This window comes from Lates calcarifer, unplaced genomic scaffold (assembly GCF_001640805.2).
Source record: "Lates calcarifer isolate ASB-BC8 unplaced genomic scaffold, TLL_Latcal_v3 _unitig_4589_quiver_709, whole genome shotgun sequence".
Taxonomy (NCBI): domain Eukaryota; kingdom Metazoa; phylum Chordata; class Actinopteri; family Centropomidae; genus Lates; species Lates calcarifer.
In genome coordinates, this window is record NW_026116990.1 from 26868 (window position 1) to 42133 (window position 15266).

Genomic DNA, 15266 nt, shown 5'->3' on the forward strand with positions numbered 1-15266 from the left:
CAGACTTTTTAGTTCCAGTGAGAAAGGTGCAGTTGCATTTTTAACCAACTCCAAACAGCTGATTTTTGGAAGCCAGTGAATATACCATTACAGTTGTCTTGTCTACTTGTTATAAATTCATGAATTAATTTCTCAGAATCTTATTTTGATAGAAAGTCCCTTAGTTTTTAAATATGTTTTTGATGGTAGAAAGCTGACCTTGTGAGATGATTGATATGGTTCATGAAATTTAAATCGCAGATTCCCTGCTTCACTTTTGCTCTCCAGAGACAGAGAACAGAAATGAGCTGCAGTTTCCTGTTTCTGAGCCTTTGTACATCCAAAATGTATGGGATCTAGGTCACCAGGAGAGAGGGATATGTACCATTATGATTCATTTGCATAATTATTGACATAACATAATGGTAATTTATTTAGAATTTCTATATAACATGTGAGTGGGAGTATATAAAGATTAAATAGTGTTGGGCCAAGAATCAAACCTTGGGGTGTTCCACACATAATACCCACTTTAGCAAAGGCAAGGTCTCCAGTGGACACAAAGAACTGTCACTCCATTTCTCCAGTGGCTTTTCCATTTTTCTATGTTTTCAGTTCAAACACATACAATTTTGTCAGTATTTTATATTTTTGAGGTGAAGTGGTTCACAAGATCCTCAGTTGGTAATGTTACGTTACCTTTTCTTACATGTTTAAATTGTATTATTATTGGTAAACTGTTTCTTAATTGTCTGTTTTTTGTTGTTGTTGTTGTTGTTCTGTTGTACAGGAAAACAGTCATATCATAAGAATGTGCAGCAATGATCAGAGCTAGCAATATCCATGACACGGGACATCAAGTCCTTTTGATATGACCAAGTCTAGAGTGTGCCCCTTATTGTGGATGGGTCCAAATGAATCCAATATATTTAAGTTTCTGGCACTGTGTGCCAGATTGTAAACATGATTTTTAAATCACAAGAGAAAATTAAACAATCATAGTTGATGGAAACCTTGGACTGTAGCTCAGAAAATTCATCAAGAAGGCCATATTTAGATTTTGGTGGCTGATAGACAGTAATGATTACAATCGTACCATTACAGTAAATAGATATAGCAAGGTAAATGATTAACTAAAAATGTCTTATAGCAATCGCAGCAGTGCTATTTATTAAATAAAAATACTAAATACCTATAAATATTAAAAATATTAAATTATAAATATTAAATACCTATTTTAAAGAATACGGTCTACACCTGCTCTATATGAAAAGTGCCTTGAGATGACTTTTGTTGTGATTCAACCTTTGCAACCTTTTTGACATGTAGTGCCAAGTTAGAGATTTTTTTCTTGTTAGTTAGTGTGGATTCAATAAGCATAAGTAAGCATAATTATGATGCCATATCAATATTTCCATTAGGTATGAAAATTTCTTGTATCCACACAGACTAATGCAAAACAACATTTTAGGAACATGTTAATCTCATCATTATGTAGATTTTTTAAAAATGTAATTTACCCCTCACATTTATCTTGAAGGTTTTAAGAAATAATCACACACCCCATGGGATAACAAACAACATTGTAGGGGGCATTTATGTATCCATACTGGCAAAATATAAAACAATATTTAAGGAACAGGTTTCTCCTTATGTTGATTTTTTAAAATGCCAATCAAGTTTACCCCATACTCTTATCTTGAAGATTAATAAACAACATTGCAGGGGTGTTTTCCCTTTTTAGCAATGCAATGAGAAATGAGAAAACAATGAGAGTGTGGGCTTACATAACTGGACACTGCATGTTTGATTTACTCATCCCTGTCTGTCTTATCTTTCATGTTTTGTCTCAAAATGATGCTTGTCATGGGTTGTGGACCATCACCTGTGTGCCATTAAAAATTCCTTTGCATACCACATGCCTAGGGTTGCCAACCCCTGATCTATACTATACTTAACAGTAAAAGCGTCTACAGACCCCTTTAGTAAACACCAGTGGCGGGGCAAGCATTTCACACCTAAGCCTTCACTGCTGTCCTACCTGAATAAACACACCATGGCTATAGAAACAACAACAATATACAGACACACATCATAACACAACTCTGCACACAAACTGGCATGTCATGTAGCCAGAATAAATGCCATTACTAAAGCTGTGCTATAAAGACCCAATTAAACAATTCAATTCAAACACTATCAATAGTCGCTGTTCCACATACATCATCTCCAGCAGAGGCATCAATATTAACTCATAAAATGATGTAAATAATAGAATACAGGTAAAATGCATACTCACAGAAGCTGCTGATTATTTGTAAACAAATTTAAAAAAATATATTTCTGTCAAGTGGACATTCTCAGTCCTAAAGCAAATTAAAACTTGTGCTAGATATACGACTGGGCAGACTCAACTTTCAGCATTAGCCTTCATGGCAGTAGAAAAGATTTATTGTTGGAACCGAGACACACAGATAACCTCTACAACAGAGTCCCTGAACTCTCCCTCCTCCTTCAGTCACTGTGGATTGAACTGTGAGCCATTAAATCTATATTAACATGTTTTAGTTTGCACTAGTGTGACTAGTAGCTACAGATCCAGTTTGCTATCCCTGACCAGCATGCTCTCTGACCATCCAATCAAAAGACATAAACATGCCGACATCATGGTAGGCTAGGATCTGCAAGGTTTCATCATTGGGAACAATTTAGTACATATAGTATTAATGGGAAAAAATATATATATATAAAAATATAGTTCAGTGACAGTGTTTAGGCAAGCAGAGAAGGCCTTGCTGGCCCTGAAAGCCCACCATTGATAAATACATGTTAGCTAATGCTAGTGAGCAAGTTTTGTTGGCTTGTTTTTCAGCAGTTGCTGAAGTAAATGTGAATTTGTCTGAAGACATACAGTCATTTACCCTCTATGACTGCGAGTGTACCTTGACAAAGTTAATATTAATCAGAGGGACTAGACTGGCTGACCTGTACACCTGTACCCACATAACTCTATAGACGATGGACAGACATTCCACTATGATTACAGGCCAGATATTTGCACCTCCCTGATTGAGAAATCAAGCATGAAGAGAAACAAAGGGCATGTAAATCTTTAGATTAAGAGTAACATGTAAAGAACTACAGTGACTGGAATCTCTCAGATCTACAGACCTAACGGTCTTCTGTTCCTTGTTTATCTCTGGCCATAAATAACATCTATACCAACAATGCCCACACTTCTCCTTATATCAGAAATAATTGTCTAGGCATTCTGTAAAATACTCCATTGTATTAATCAAATGTTTACAAGTGATTCAGTGAAAATCAGAATTTTCTATGATATTGCCTGGCTAAGATAGTAAGATGAGGAATTCATTCAAATATCTGTCATAAAACCATATGGCCATCTATTGACCACATACTTAATACGTATATGTTTCATAATGTTCCTCACAGCCATTTGAAACAAATGATTGTTCCTTCTGTTTTACACCGATACTTCTTTATTAATAACGTTTTTTAATTAATTACGTAATTTCCCTGAGGGAGTCATCCCAAAGGGATCAATAAAGTCTGTCTAAGTCTAATAATGTTAGGAAACATTTATTCTTTTGCCTAATCAATTAACCAGCATTATTGTGTTAAGATTTGCAAGTAATAGGCTGAGATTCACATTTGTATTGGTATTGTATATGTTATGGTAGAGGGTGAATATGTGATATGCGTGCAAGCATTCCAGATTAATTTTACGACCCTGGGTCATAATCTGTATTAGTATTGGTATTGGTATTAGTATTAATATTGATTTCTGTCTGTTTTTGCTGCTCTCCCTCCCTGTCTGAGGGGGGGTGCCTTTCACTTGTTCCCGTGATATTTCTTTAAGGAAGTCGAGTGCAATGGGAGCCGCTGATTGGACCAGGGTTGATGGCGCCTCAGAGAAATCACGATCTCAGATATCAGACTGATTAGATTGATAAAATTTACCTCCTACCAAATGCTTTCTACTCTGGGGTGATTGGTGTTAGTCACCAGTATTTCCGGTTTTGCCTCATGCTACACTGCAACATAATCATAAGGTTCTGGTCATGGATGTTTTAGAGCTGGATACCGGATCGAAAATGGCCACTCAGTCCTATCAGAGTTGATCACCTGGCGCATACGCCGAAAAAAGTTTCTGGCTTCCGAATTTACTTCCGTATTATGGGGTCCACTGAATAGGTGCAGTAGTGTTACTCCCATCATGCCTGTGGGTTACGAGGACAAGCGAACCACATCCTGGCCTGGCGCGGCTCGTTTGTGAGTGCTATGCTAGCGGACTGTGTAATAAAATTTAAACAGGACTAGCCTGCCTTTAAACCATGGATGTTTTGTGCATATGACAACAGCAACCATCAGTGAAGTTAATGATCCATAGAGTAAGATAGTATTAAACACTGAAATTGCTAATATTGTGGTTCGTGGTGAGCAGTAATTTAATTTGTTTTGGGCATTTTTTATACGAGAGAGTGATTCTGTATATGACAAATCATTTTTAACTTTTTATGTTAAAAGGCATATTCATATGTGCCGTGCTAGTTAGTAGTTCATTTCCTGTGTTATTTCTTCTGTCTATTGTTTTACTGTTCTCCACAGCTACATTCAGCATGAATAAATTAGATTAAATATTATTCATGTATTTATTTAAAAATACTATTAAATTTCAAATTGTATTTAATGTTGTAAAATAAACATAAGTGTAAATATCTGAAGGTGAAACTCTTTAATTTATGTTTTCTGACAAACTGGACATGAGCTTCATATAATGAGTAATAGCCAAGCGAATGAGTATGCTCCAGTAACATATATGTTTACTGCAGTTAGTTACAGCAGCTTCACTGCCCACTGATAATGAGTTAAAGAGTCTGAAATATACTTTTTTACTCAATGTATCTAACTGTCCCAGGTTAACAGTCCTCAATTGACGCCTCTGGGCGACAGAGGAGAAGATGATCAGCATCCCCAGGAACTTCAGTTTGAGGTACGCCAGTTCCCGCTTCATCACTGCACCCAGCTCCATCCACGATCTTCCCCATGATGAGGATTTACCACACTGAGACAGTTTAAGCCTTGAATAAATAAATAAATGTGGTTGTTCTGAACAAATGATAGGTTTAATGAGCTTCAGTCATCAGTGGATGAGACCAGAGGCCGGATATAAAAAGACACTGTCAGCATACACAGACACAACTATCACATATAAGGTAAATGACTTACAAATTTAAAATACCCTAAAAAAACTTACAATAGAAGTTATGAAAAATCACCTACAGTGTCTTACCAGTCATCCTGAAGCAGATATATTGATATATATATATATATATATATATATATATATTTTTTTTTTTTTTTTTAATTACATTCAAGAACAATGGCTGACAAGTGACTGATAAATGCAACACTAAACCACAAACTCTAAATATCATACTGTGTTAAAATGAAAGCTCAGCTTTGAGTCATTGATTAAGTTTTACCTTTAATTTTACACATCACACAGCATTCACTGTAAGCTAGCAAGGATCAGTGTTCCCGAGACACAACATGAGCGCGAGAGTGTCCACACATAGCCATGATGTGACTCAGAGAAACATGACTTTTCTGGGCTTTTTCTGAGCTTTTGAAAGGTTTTAAAAATATTAAAACTCCATGGCTTAAAAATATAGAAAAAGTCCTAATTGACTATGTTTATAGCCGGAGGTGTCCTGTCAACAGTTTTACAGGCGTTTCTGTTACAATGGTGGCCTATGGAGAAAATGCTTTTTGGGCCCCATGGAGATTTCTCGTTGTAGTACCATGAGTGGCCACTGATAAAAAAATTGGCTGCAAGGCTGAGTGGTGGTACTGCATCCAGTTCTCATAATACATCCATGGTTCTGGTCTATGGAGTGGTGCAGAAATGAGTCTTAAAACCCGGAAGTAAGTTGGCATTTTAGCATTCCTGGTTTCCTCGCCCCAAAATGTTTTTTAAAGCTGACAATTGGCTAAATGAGACTACAGAGGTTATAAACCACACATGAAAACTGATCTATTCACCAGTCCATCTTTACGGCCTCATGTTTATATTCAAGTTCTTGCAAACTATTATTAACTTTCTAAGAAGAAAGGATTTTGTAGAAGAGGTCAGCGCTAAATGAAATCACAAGTTGGAAGCTTAGTCGTGGTGACGTTGATGTCATGTTGTAGTTTGTTTATCTCCTAACATTAGCTTTGTATTTCCAGTGATTGTATTTAGGCTTCAAAAATCATCACAGTGCTGTTTGTTTGTGTAGATTACCTTGCTGAACAAAACATTAAAATATCATAAACTTTTATTGGTGTAGCATTCTCAAGTTCAGCATCTGTGATGGGGCTATCACAAAGACTATAGTGGGGGACAGGTAAATAAAATATACCAGGAACCGCACTAAGGTAAGTGAGGTCACTGTCAATTATAACCTGAACCTCCATTTCCTCTCTGGCCTTCCCACCATCTAGTGCTAAGAAACACATATGAACTTCTACTCTCAAACCAGGCCATCTATTAGCACATTGATTAGTATACTACCAAGTCAAAGATCAAATGGCCAGTTCAGAAGAATCAACTCTAGAGGACCCCATGATACCATTCCCCAGGGATAAACTTTGAAGATCCAAAGTTTATGCGCTTTTGGTTGAATTTTGCTATGAGCATACAGGCATTTGTCTAAATGCATTATTTGGTTCTTTAGAGTAAGACAAACCCTTACAGAGCTGTGTTTACATATTCACTAAAAACATGGAATATTTTAACAATACAAGTGCATGAGGTTTCCTAGAGGCACTGACCTTGAACTGAATGGCAATATGTTTATTACTGAGGTTGTAGTTTTCACTGGTGTTAAACTGCACTGCCTTGTATTGAGAGGAGTTTATAATGTTTTCATATCCAAACATGGGGGAGGAAAAATATTAATTATATATAAATTAAATATAATGTGGTCTGGTACAACACCACTGTAAACTACGACCTCAGTAATAATTGATTGACCAGTGACCCCAGACTCATTCAAAGGATTTAGGGCTAAGCTCCATAGAGAGCTCCTAACACTAACGCCTGCCTAGAAATGGAAATATACTTGGTTAAATGACAATCCTTGAAAATGTGCTATAATGAGGCAGCAAAAATTGAAAATGTAGCATAAAAAACCTTTGACATGAAAGTCCAGCAGAGAGAGAGACAGACTTACCTGGGAACAGCGCTCGGCTGATCATGCCTGGCATGACAATGAAGAACATGGGCAGCAGTTTGAGGTAGCCTCCCAACACACTGCCTGCTTTGGCGTGCGACAAAGATTTGGCTGACAGAGATCTCTGGACTATAACCTGCACATACACATACACACACAGACACACAAATACATTTGTCTTTTTGTACTTATGAGGACAATGCACTCACCAGCCTAACCTTAACCATCATATCTGAATAACTCCTGTTGTGGAAATCTACTGACCAACTGACTTCCTACCTCATGTATCAACAGCATAAATCAAATTGTTAAACCATGTATCATGCTTAAAAATGATCTAGTAATATAAGTAATTCCATTTTACTATGTAATCAAATTACCATATAGTTCTATTGTGCGTGGGCTTGTATGTCTATTATAACCAGCATGAACTCAGTAGTTGGATTGAAACTTATTTAATTGATTTCCTTTACAATTTGGTGACAAGGATCGGATGATGGATGTGTCCCTGGCTGAAGCCCTAGTCAGATGTTCAGGGCGAACAGAATGCAGGAAAATACCAACTCAGACAAACCAGATTGGTTCTCAATTTTCCTGAGACCTTTGGGGCCTAGACAGGCATGCTCCATTCCTGAGTCTATGTAAAATATCTAAGATTCTGTGTTTATGACTTCTTAGTTGTGTTGGCTTCTTAGTTCTGTCTGTTTAGTTACAGTTGTAATAATTTCAATTTCAAAAAAGAAACCTGTGTGACAAGATTAATACCTGTTTGGCAAGACTGAAATTCCATCTGTGTGAAGGAATAAAATGTGCTTTTTAGATGTAAAACAAAACAGTTATTTTCTAGAGAGTAAAATTATGTATAATTTGGCATGACAATTAAATTGATCAGTGGGCCACGTGGTTAGTAGAACTCAGTACAAACAGGTAAAAGGAAATTCAGTAATTAGGGCCCAAATACTGACAGGTGCAAGGACCCTAATGAAATAGTTCTGTTTATTATTGAAATGTGATTCTATTGATGTGATTTAGGCCAATAATACCAATGTTCTCAACAGCTGGAACTTGTTGTGTTGTATTGTTCCATGATCCTGTCATGTTTTAGGGAGGAGATGAGAGTAAAAAAGTACAAATTACATGGACCAGATTTTCCAACATGAGCATGTGTTTTTTTTTTTTTTTTTTTTTTTTTTTTTGTCTTGGTGTGATGAGTCCTTTCACCAATTCAGCATGTCTAAAACTAATAGAAATACATCCTAATCCTGAACTAACCAGCATCAAAGGTGACAATATTGAGCTGGTAGACAGGTATAAATACTTGGGTATACATATTGTTTTGAATCTAATGTTGCTTCCATGACAAAAACATTTCCAACAAAAACTTTTTTGAAGAGTTTTAGGTTTTATTGGATCAGTTTTAATGTTCTCCATTGGTACAGGGCATGAAAATTTGATTCTTTTTCAAAAAAAAAAAAAGCTCCGTCATCTCATCAAAGAGGCTAATGAGATTTCAGGGAAGAGACCTTCCCTGAGACCTTCCCTTCTGGAGTACCAAGATAACTCTCTTTGGACAGAGTTTCAACTGTTACTCTCTGGTAATCGGTTTAGGCTGCCAGTTATGAGGACTTTGTCCCTGCTGCCATTCAATTGTTAAATGACAGATAGTATTTTACTATATTAGATTGCTTGACTTGACCTCTGCACTTCATATCATGTTGTTTGTTGATGCCCATGTTTTGGTGTTATGTGTGTCTTTGTACATGCATTTTTGTATATCCTGGTTGCAAACTAATTTATCTCTAAGAGACAATAAAGATATTTTGAACTTGGAATAATATCATCACCCAGGTGATGGGAATTGTTGGGTCTCTCTCTGTAATTATACTAATCTAAAGAGTATGGTCTAGACCTGCTCTATATGAAAAGTGCCTTGAGATAACTTCTGTTGTGATTCGGTGCTATATAAATAAAATTGAAATTGAAAATCATGGCAGTGAGATGACTGGATGATTCTGGTGTTTATGTTAGCCTGGCTAGGTTCCCTGCTCTTCCCAGGTCCTGTTTTCTTTATGTGACCACATGGTCCCATGGCTTGGACTATGTGTCCAAAGTAGGGATGGGAAATACTGTAAAGAGTCTTTGGTTTTACTGTTTTTGCTGATTATTTCTGTAAAAGCTGTTTTATTTGTGAAATGTCCACTCATTTTTCCTCTATGAGAGACAGCTCTTTTAAACATAACCGTGTGTTTCAGGTTTGCCTCTTTCCCTCATTGAGTGCCTGGAAGACCCTCACTTTAAACTCCTTGTGATCACTCTCAGGTGATCTTCACTTCCTTGTCAGAGGACCTCTATATCAACCTGCCAGAATCAGTGTTCCCTGCCTTTTAGCCTAATCTCAGTAATCTTTTTTTTTTTTTTAAATCATGCTTAATCCTTTTTTGTGGTTAGGGAGATTAGTGATTATCTTTTGCTTGACCCTGTAGTTTAACAGACTTCTTATTTTCTAGTTAGTGTGGGGAGTTAGTTGATTGTTAGGTTTGTTACATTTGTTACAAATTTGTTACCTTTTGTTGTTAAACACCAAACACTGTAACATTTGGAAGTATTTGTAAGTATCTCATTCATTTGTAAGTATTTTCTTGTGCTGATACTATTTTTTGGTCAAAGTTTCAGGGTAACTTTTAATTATATTAGTCCTTGTGTTTCTCATTTATAGACATTTTAAAACAATGTGCTAAAAGTAACACTGGTAAACAAACTTCACGTCCTGCTGCAAGCTCATCCAAAACCACAGGGACCATTTGAGTCACTGATGATGGATTTTGTTGATCCTGATGGAGGACTTAAGAAGGAAGCACTGGCATCAACTCAAGTGGCAAGGTCATTACAAGATCTTCTCACCAGAGACTGCTGACACCACAATACCACACAGATGGACATAGACACCCCCAACCCTAAGTCAAATACTCGATGTACATGTGTGATGTAATAGTGTAAGCAAAGTCACCTGATCTGTGCACCAGACCCAAGTAGCCAGTACCGTGAGCCCAAACACCAGTCCTGGCCAGGGTAAATCCCCTGACACGGGGTCTCTGAACATGCGGAAGGCATCACTACGAGGTAGGTGGCAAGTGGTGTTGGCAACCGTCACTGAGGGAACAGCTGACATATAACGGTTCACAAGGCCCTCATACCAGCCAACTTTGGAGAATGCTAGAAAATGTACAAATAACACACACACTCTAATATCAGTGAATTGTTATTTTCTGTGAGATATTTCACATGAAAATATCAATTGAACAACATTCAGTACAAAACATCAGTCATTTCAAAATACAGTGCTTCAATCAATCAGTCATTATCATCATATGCCAAGGCCTGTCTCCAGCATGTTGGACCCTTTATATACTGTGTGTGTGTGTGTGTGTGTGTGTGCAATACCTATGAACATTAGTGCAAAGGCTCCCCCAACCATGATCAAAGTCTGGAGTGCATCAGTGTAGATCACTGCTGCCAAACCACCTACACACACACACACACACACACAAACAGTTAGTGAGTATTACCTAATGCTGACTATTAGGATAATTCTTTTATTCCTGGGCAACAGAAAGCAGTATTTAACAAGGACCTGCCATCAGACAGTTTGTTTAGAGATGATGTAAGTAAGATAGGATCAACACATTTTGTTGTTCTGATCATTGTTTTAAATCGTTGAATTGAATGACACCTAGTCCACTTATTCGCTTTGTCGGGAGCAACCCTGCAAGGAAGCCTAGAGTGGTGAATAGCATCATCACAACATTACATGCAACAGCTGTGGGGAACACTACATCAGTGGACAAAACAGACAACATCATCTGAGTGCCTCTCATTTGCCCATAAACAGGTGACCCGCTAAATCTGGTTCACCATAATCAGGGACATCACAGTTTTCTGTTTCGGAGGAGCAAGGCACCTGCCTGAGGAGGCTTTAGCAAGAATACAAGAGACCATCTTTCTCGGGAAATGCTTTAACAAATTGATACAGGCTTTTATTAGAAATCATTGGATGCCACAGCTAATCATACTGCTCTGATCATCACTGCTGTTTTATCCCCAGATAAATAACAGATTAACCAAGGTGTAGGGTCACTACCATGTCTTTGCTCATTAGCTTGTCCCTGTTTGCCATTATGATGCTCCCAGCTACTGTACTGAGCTAAATTACTGTTGAACTAGACACCAGTACAATTTCCTCTACTCACTACCTTTGTCCAGTGTGAAGTGCCAGCTCTGAGTTGACTCTGAATATCCTGATTTAGGCACAGTTCAACACACTAGGTCACTTGATGACAACTGAGCCATCTCTATGATAACTAAACAATATTTATTTGCTGATAAGGAAAATACTTACTAGTGGAAATCTTACTTTCCACTAGTAAGTGTACTTTCAAATTGGTGTCAAAATCGGTGACAAAAGTGGATGAGATGAACATAGCTTTACAGGCTGCTCTAAGTTGACATACAGAAATAACAACAAGGTAAACTGACATATCAACAAAATAACAAAAGTAGTACAGACAAGATACTCTCTACTTATTGGTTATAGTAAAATCAAGCAGAATCAGTAAATGTTGTTGGGGCCTAAGTCTGTTTACAAATTCACATCATGGGGACTTGTCTGTCTTATGGGGACAGACAGCCCCCACAACATAATGGAATAAAAACTAGCAAGAGTTAGTAGTTTAGATTGTTTTAACAGACCTACAGTGACTGAAGACAGGCCTGTTGATTTACTGCTCAGCTAACAAGGAAGTAACTTCACCTGGCAGAGAATTTCAAATTACTCATCAATCCAACTGTACTGCAGCTAGCTCAGTAGCTTGACTTGTAAATGGAAGGACTTGTACTTACATACCGCTTTTCTAGTCATATTGACCACTCAAAGTGCTTTACACAATGTGTCACATTCACCCATTCACACACACATTCATACAGTGCTTGCTCTATGCACGAAGCACTCTAACACATCCATATACCATTACCATACTATACCATACATCACGACAAAGAGCCAAAGCTGTTGACCTGGCCTCCAGACTCCCCAGATCCCAATCTGATCCAGCATCTGTGGGATGATCCAGAACAAGTCAGATCCATGGAGGCCCCATCCTGCAACCCACAGGACCCAAAGGATCTGCTGCCAATGTCTCGGTACCAGACACTACAGGAGATCCTCAGAGATCCCATGTCCAAGCCCCAACAGGTCAGAGCTGTTTTGCCAGTATGAGGGGAACCTATACTACGCAGGTCCAACAGGTACTGAATCAGATTGGGATCTGGGGAGTTTGGAGCCTAGGTCAACAGCTTTGGCTCTTTGTCGTGATCCTGGAGATCCTATTCACTTCATCCACCAGTGGTAATGTAGTGGTAGTGTTTGTGTGTGTGTGTGTGTGTTTACCTGCCACAGTGTAAGCAGCAGTAACCAGCAGTAGTATGCCTGTGGACAGGTAAAGATCCCAGCCCAATGACACCTGGATGAACAATGCCCCGGAAAAGATATCTGTCTGGGTAACACACACATGAGACAAATTTTTTTCCACCATGTTTTGGATTGTACCCCACTTTACAGTATGTGTCATGACAATAGACAACAGAATCTGCCAAATGAATAAATTGTGTGTGTGTGTGTGTGTGTGTGTGTGTGTGTGTGTGTGTGTGTGTGTATGTGTGTGTGTGTGTGTGTGTGTGTGTGTGTGTGCATGCGTGCGTGCGTGTGTGTGTGCATGTCTTACAGATATTTTGGTGAAAATGTACAGGATCAGTGAAAGAACAGACATATATATGCGTATCCTCTGGCCACCAAATCGTTTGGCCAGGTATTCAGGCATGGTCACCACACTAGCAGAGATGTAGACAGGTATAAAAATCCAACCCAGAGCTACCAGGACCCAGGCTGCCTAGAGAAACACACACATGCCCAGGTTATAAAAACACAAAAAACAGTATTGGTATTGTCCTTTTTTTTTTACTTTATTAATATATTGGGTGTAGCAGACAAAGTAATACTTTTGTGTAGGTTGAAACTACACAAATATGTATTTGCCTACTTCACTGTCATAAGACACCGCTAAAGCCAGACTGAGACTACAGGAATTTTAAAATCAAATTTGAGAGCTGGTTGCATCACACACAAAAGGAGAAACTTCACAGATGTTCTCTCTAATCTCAAACATGCATAGATTTGAAAATACTTGCTCTAACATTAGCAGTGCTTCGCAGTGAGAAAAAAAACAAAGGCAAAAGGCTAAACGAGTCTGGATTAGATGGTTGGGGAGATTTGGTCAACAGGGGGTGTCTGTTCCCCAGTGAGAACTGGAGGTGAGATTTCAACTGTCAGTTTCAATATCTGTCAACAGTAGTATACTAGCTAACATTAGCCTCAAGGGTTAGAATGTTTACTATTACTTATCAACACAGTCAGCTGCTCCAAGACTGACTTCATCATAATCCATTTATGCATTAGTTACATCGCTTAGGGTCCTTTGAGAGTTTTAGGGGACTGGAGCCAGTCCCAGTAGACACACTGGACATGTGGTACATCCTGTAGGTTGCCAGCCTATCACAGGGCTGACATACAGAGATAAACAACCATGCATGCTCACATTCATGCCTACAGGCAATTTGGAGACATAGTCATAATCTTCCAGATTTTGACTCCTAAATATCAATCATGTTTGATATTATTAGGGTGGTGTCAAGACTGGATCTGTAATTCCCTCATTAGCAAATAATCTGGGTTGAACATCAGTACAGACCAAGGCCCCACATCAGATTTCTCCTCCAATTGCCAGGAGGGGTGGATCAGGGATAAAGCAGCCCAAAACTCCTGTAGTCTAAGCCTGACATAAATCATCACTGGTGTAGTTAGCTGGTTTTTAATTGATTTAATGGAGATGTGTGTAATCAAGGGCTTAAAATTAGTAATACAGATACCAAAAACCTACATCAAGAAGATAAAGAAACATTCTCAGCAACTCTTAAAAGGTGACTGAAAAGCAGGAGTCACTTTCCCACACTGAAGATTAAAGTCAATCATTGAGAAATAGAGTGTAGTATAGAGTATAGCACAGCTGTAAATCTGCTCAGATTTACAGCTTTTACTTGAATAAAACTATCAATACATCAATGTAAAAAAAAAAAAAAAAACTACATTTACACATGTAAAATTCCTGTACAAGACACACACAAGACTGAAAAGACATGGAAGATGGTTCCATGGGCTGATGACACTGATACTGAGCTTTTTGACAATGTGCATCATATATAGTCTTAGACCATGTCTCTTACATTCCATTCAAATCCCCCAACAGCGATGCCTCCAGCTGCGCCTGTTCCTGCTAGACCAATAAATAAACCACTGCCAACATTGCTGGACATCAGCGAGGCTCCAATCTGTCAACATACACAGATACACAGTAACAACAAAAGTTTATATTTGCTTAAACAGACAGTATTTGATAATAATTTAAATCACAACCTGTGAATTGCACAGTAATACTTTCCGAGTACATATACCAACAAATATGTAAAACTAGCCCACAGGGACAGAGATAACAGACCTGACCTGCAAGTGGCCCTCACACTTCTTCATCCAGAATAATTCAAATAAAACTTTCTGTCTGTGTCATAAAAGCAAAGATCACATGAAAAAAATTATTCTTTCATGGGTAAGTTCCCAGGTTCCAGATCCCAGATGACTGCACCCCAAATCCAGACCAAGCCTACTCAGTATAACAGACTATTTTATCGTCATAGTTAGCCTTCTCTACACTGTTAAACAAATGTGGGAGTTTGTCAGCTTATTTGAATTCCTATAAGAGCTGACTAAATTGTGTTTAGTCTGTTCCAAGAGCTGTGGGTACTGAGAGCTATAAATCTAGAAGGAACAACTACAACACTATTAACCCTCATATCCTCAATCTGTTTGAGGAAACATTTTGCCACCGTGACATAGCATTCACAATTGTCTGACTATCATGGTGACTAGCATCAGGGCAGCAT

General features: G+C 38.1%; 1 protein-coding gene across 3 annotated transcripts in view; it reads right to left on the reverse strand.

Annotated features, from left to right (window-relative positions):
• LOC108900684 (sodium/glucose cotransporter 4-like) overlaps window positions 1–15266 on the reverse strand; it is a 53780-nt gene that overhangs the window by 24748 nt on the left and 13766 nt on the right. For 2 of the 3 annotated variants that reach the window (XM_018701856.2, XM_051068463.1), the window contains exons 4-9: window positions 14553–14657; window positions 12998–13162; window positions 12664–12769; window positions 10662–10742; window positions 10228–10433; window positions 7221–7356 (exon numbers count right to left, since the gene is read on the reverse strand). In XM_018701856.2, the coding sequence (XP_018557372.1) occupies window positions 7221–7356; window positions 10228–10433; window positions 10662–10742; window positions 12664–12769; window positions 12998–13162; window positions 14553–14657 (799 nt within the window). The remainder of the gene's footprint in view (window positions 1–7220; window positions 7357–10227; window positions 10434–10661; window positions 10743–12663; window positions 12770–12997; window positions 13163–14552; window positions 14658–15266) is intronic. The other variant, XM_018701857.2, reaches the window with a different exon arrangement.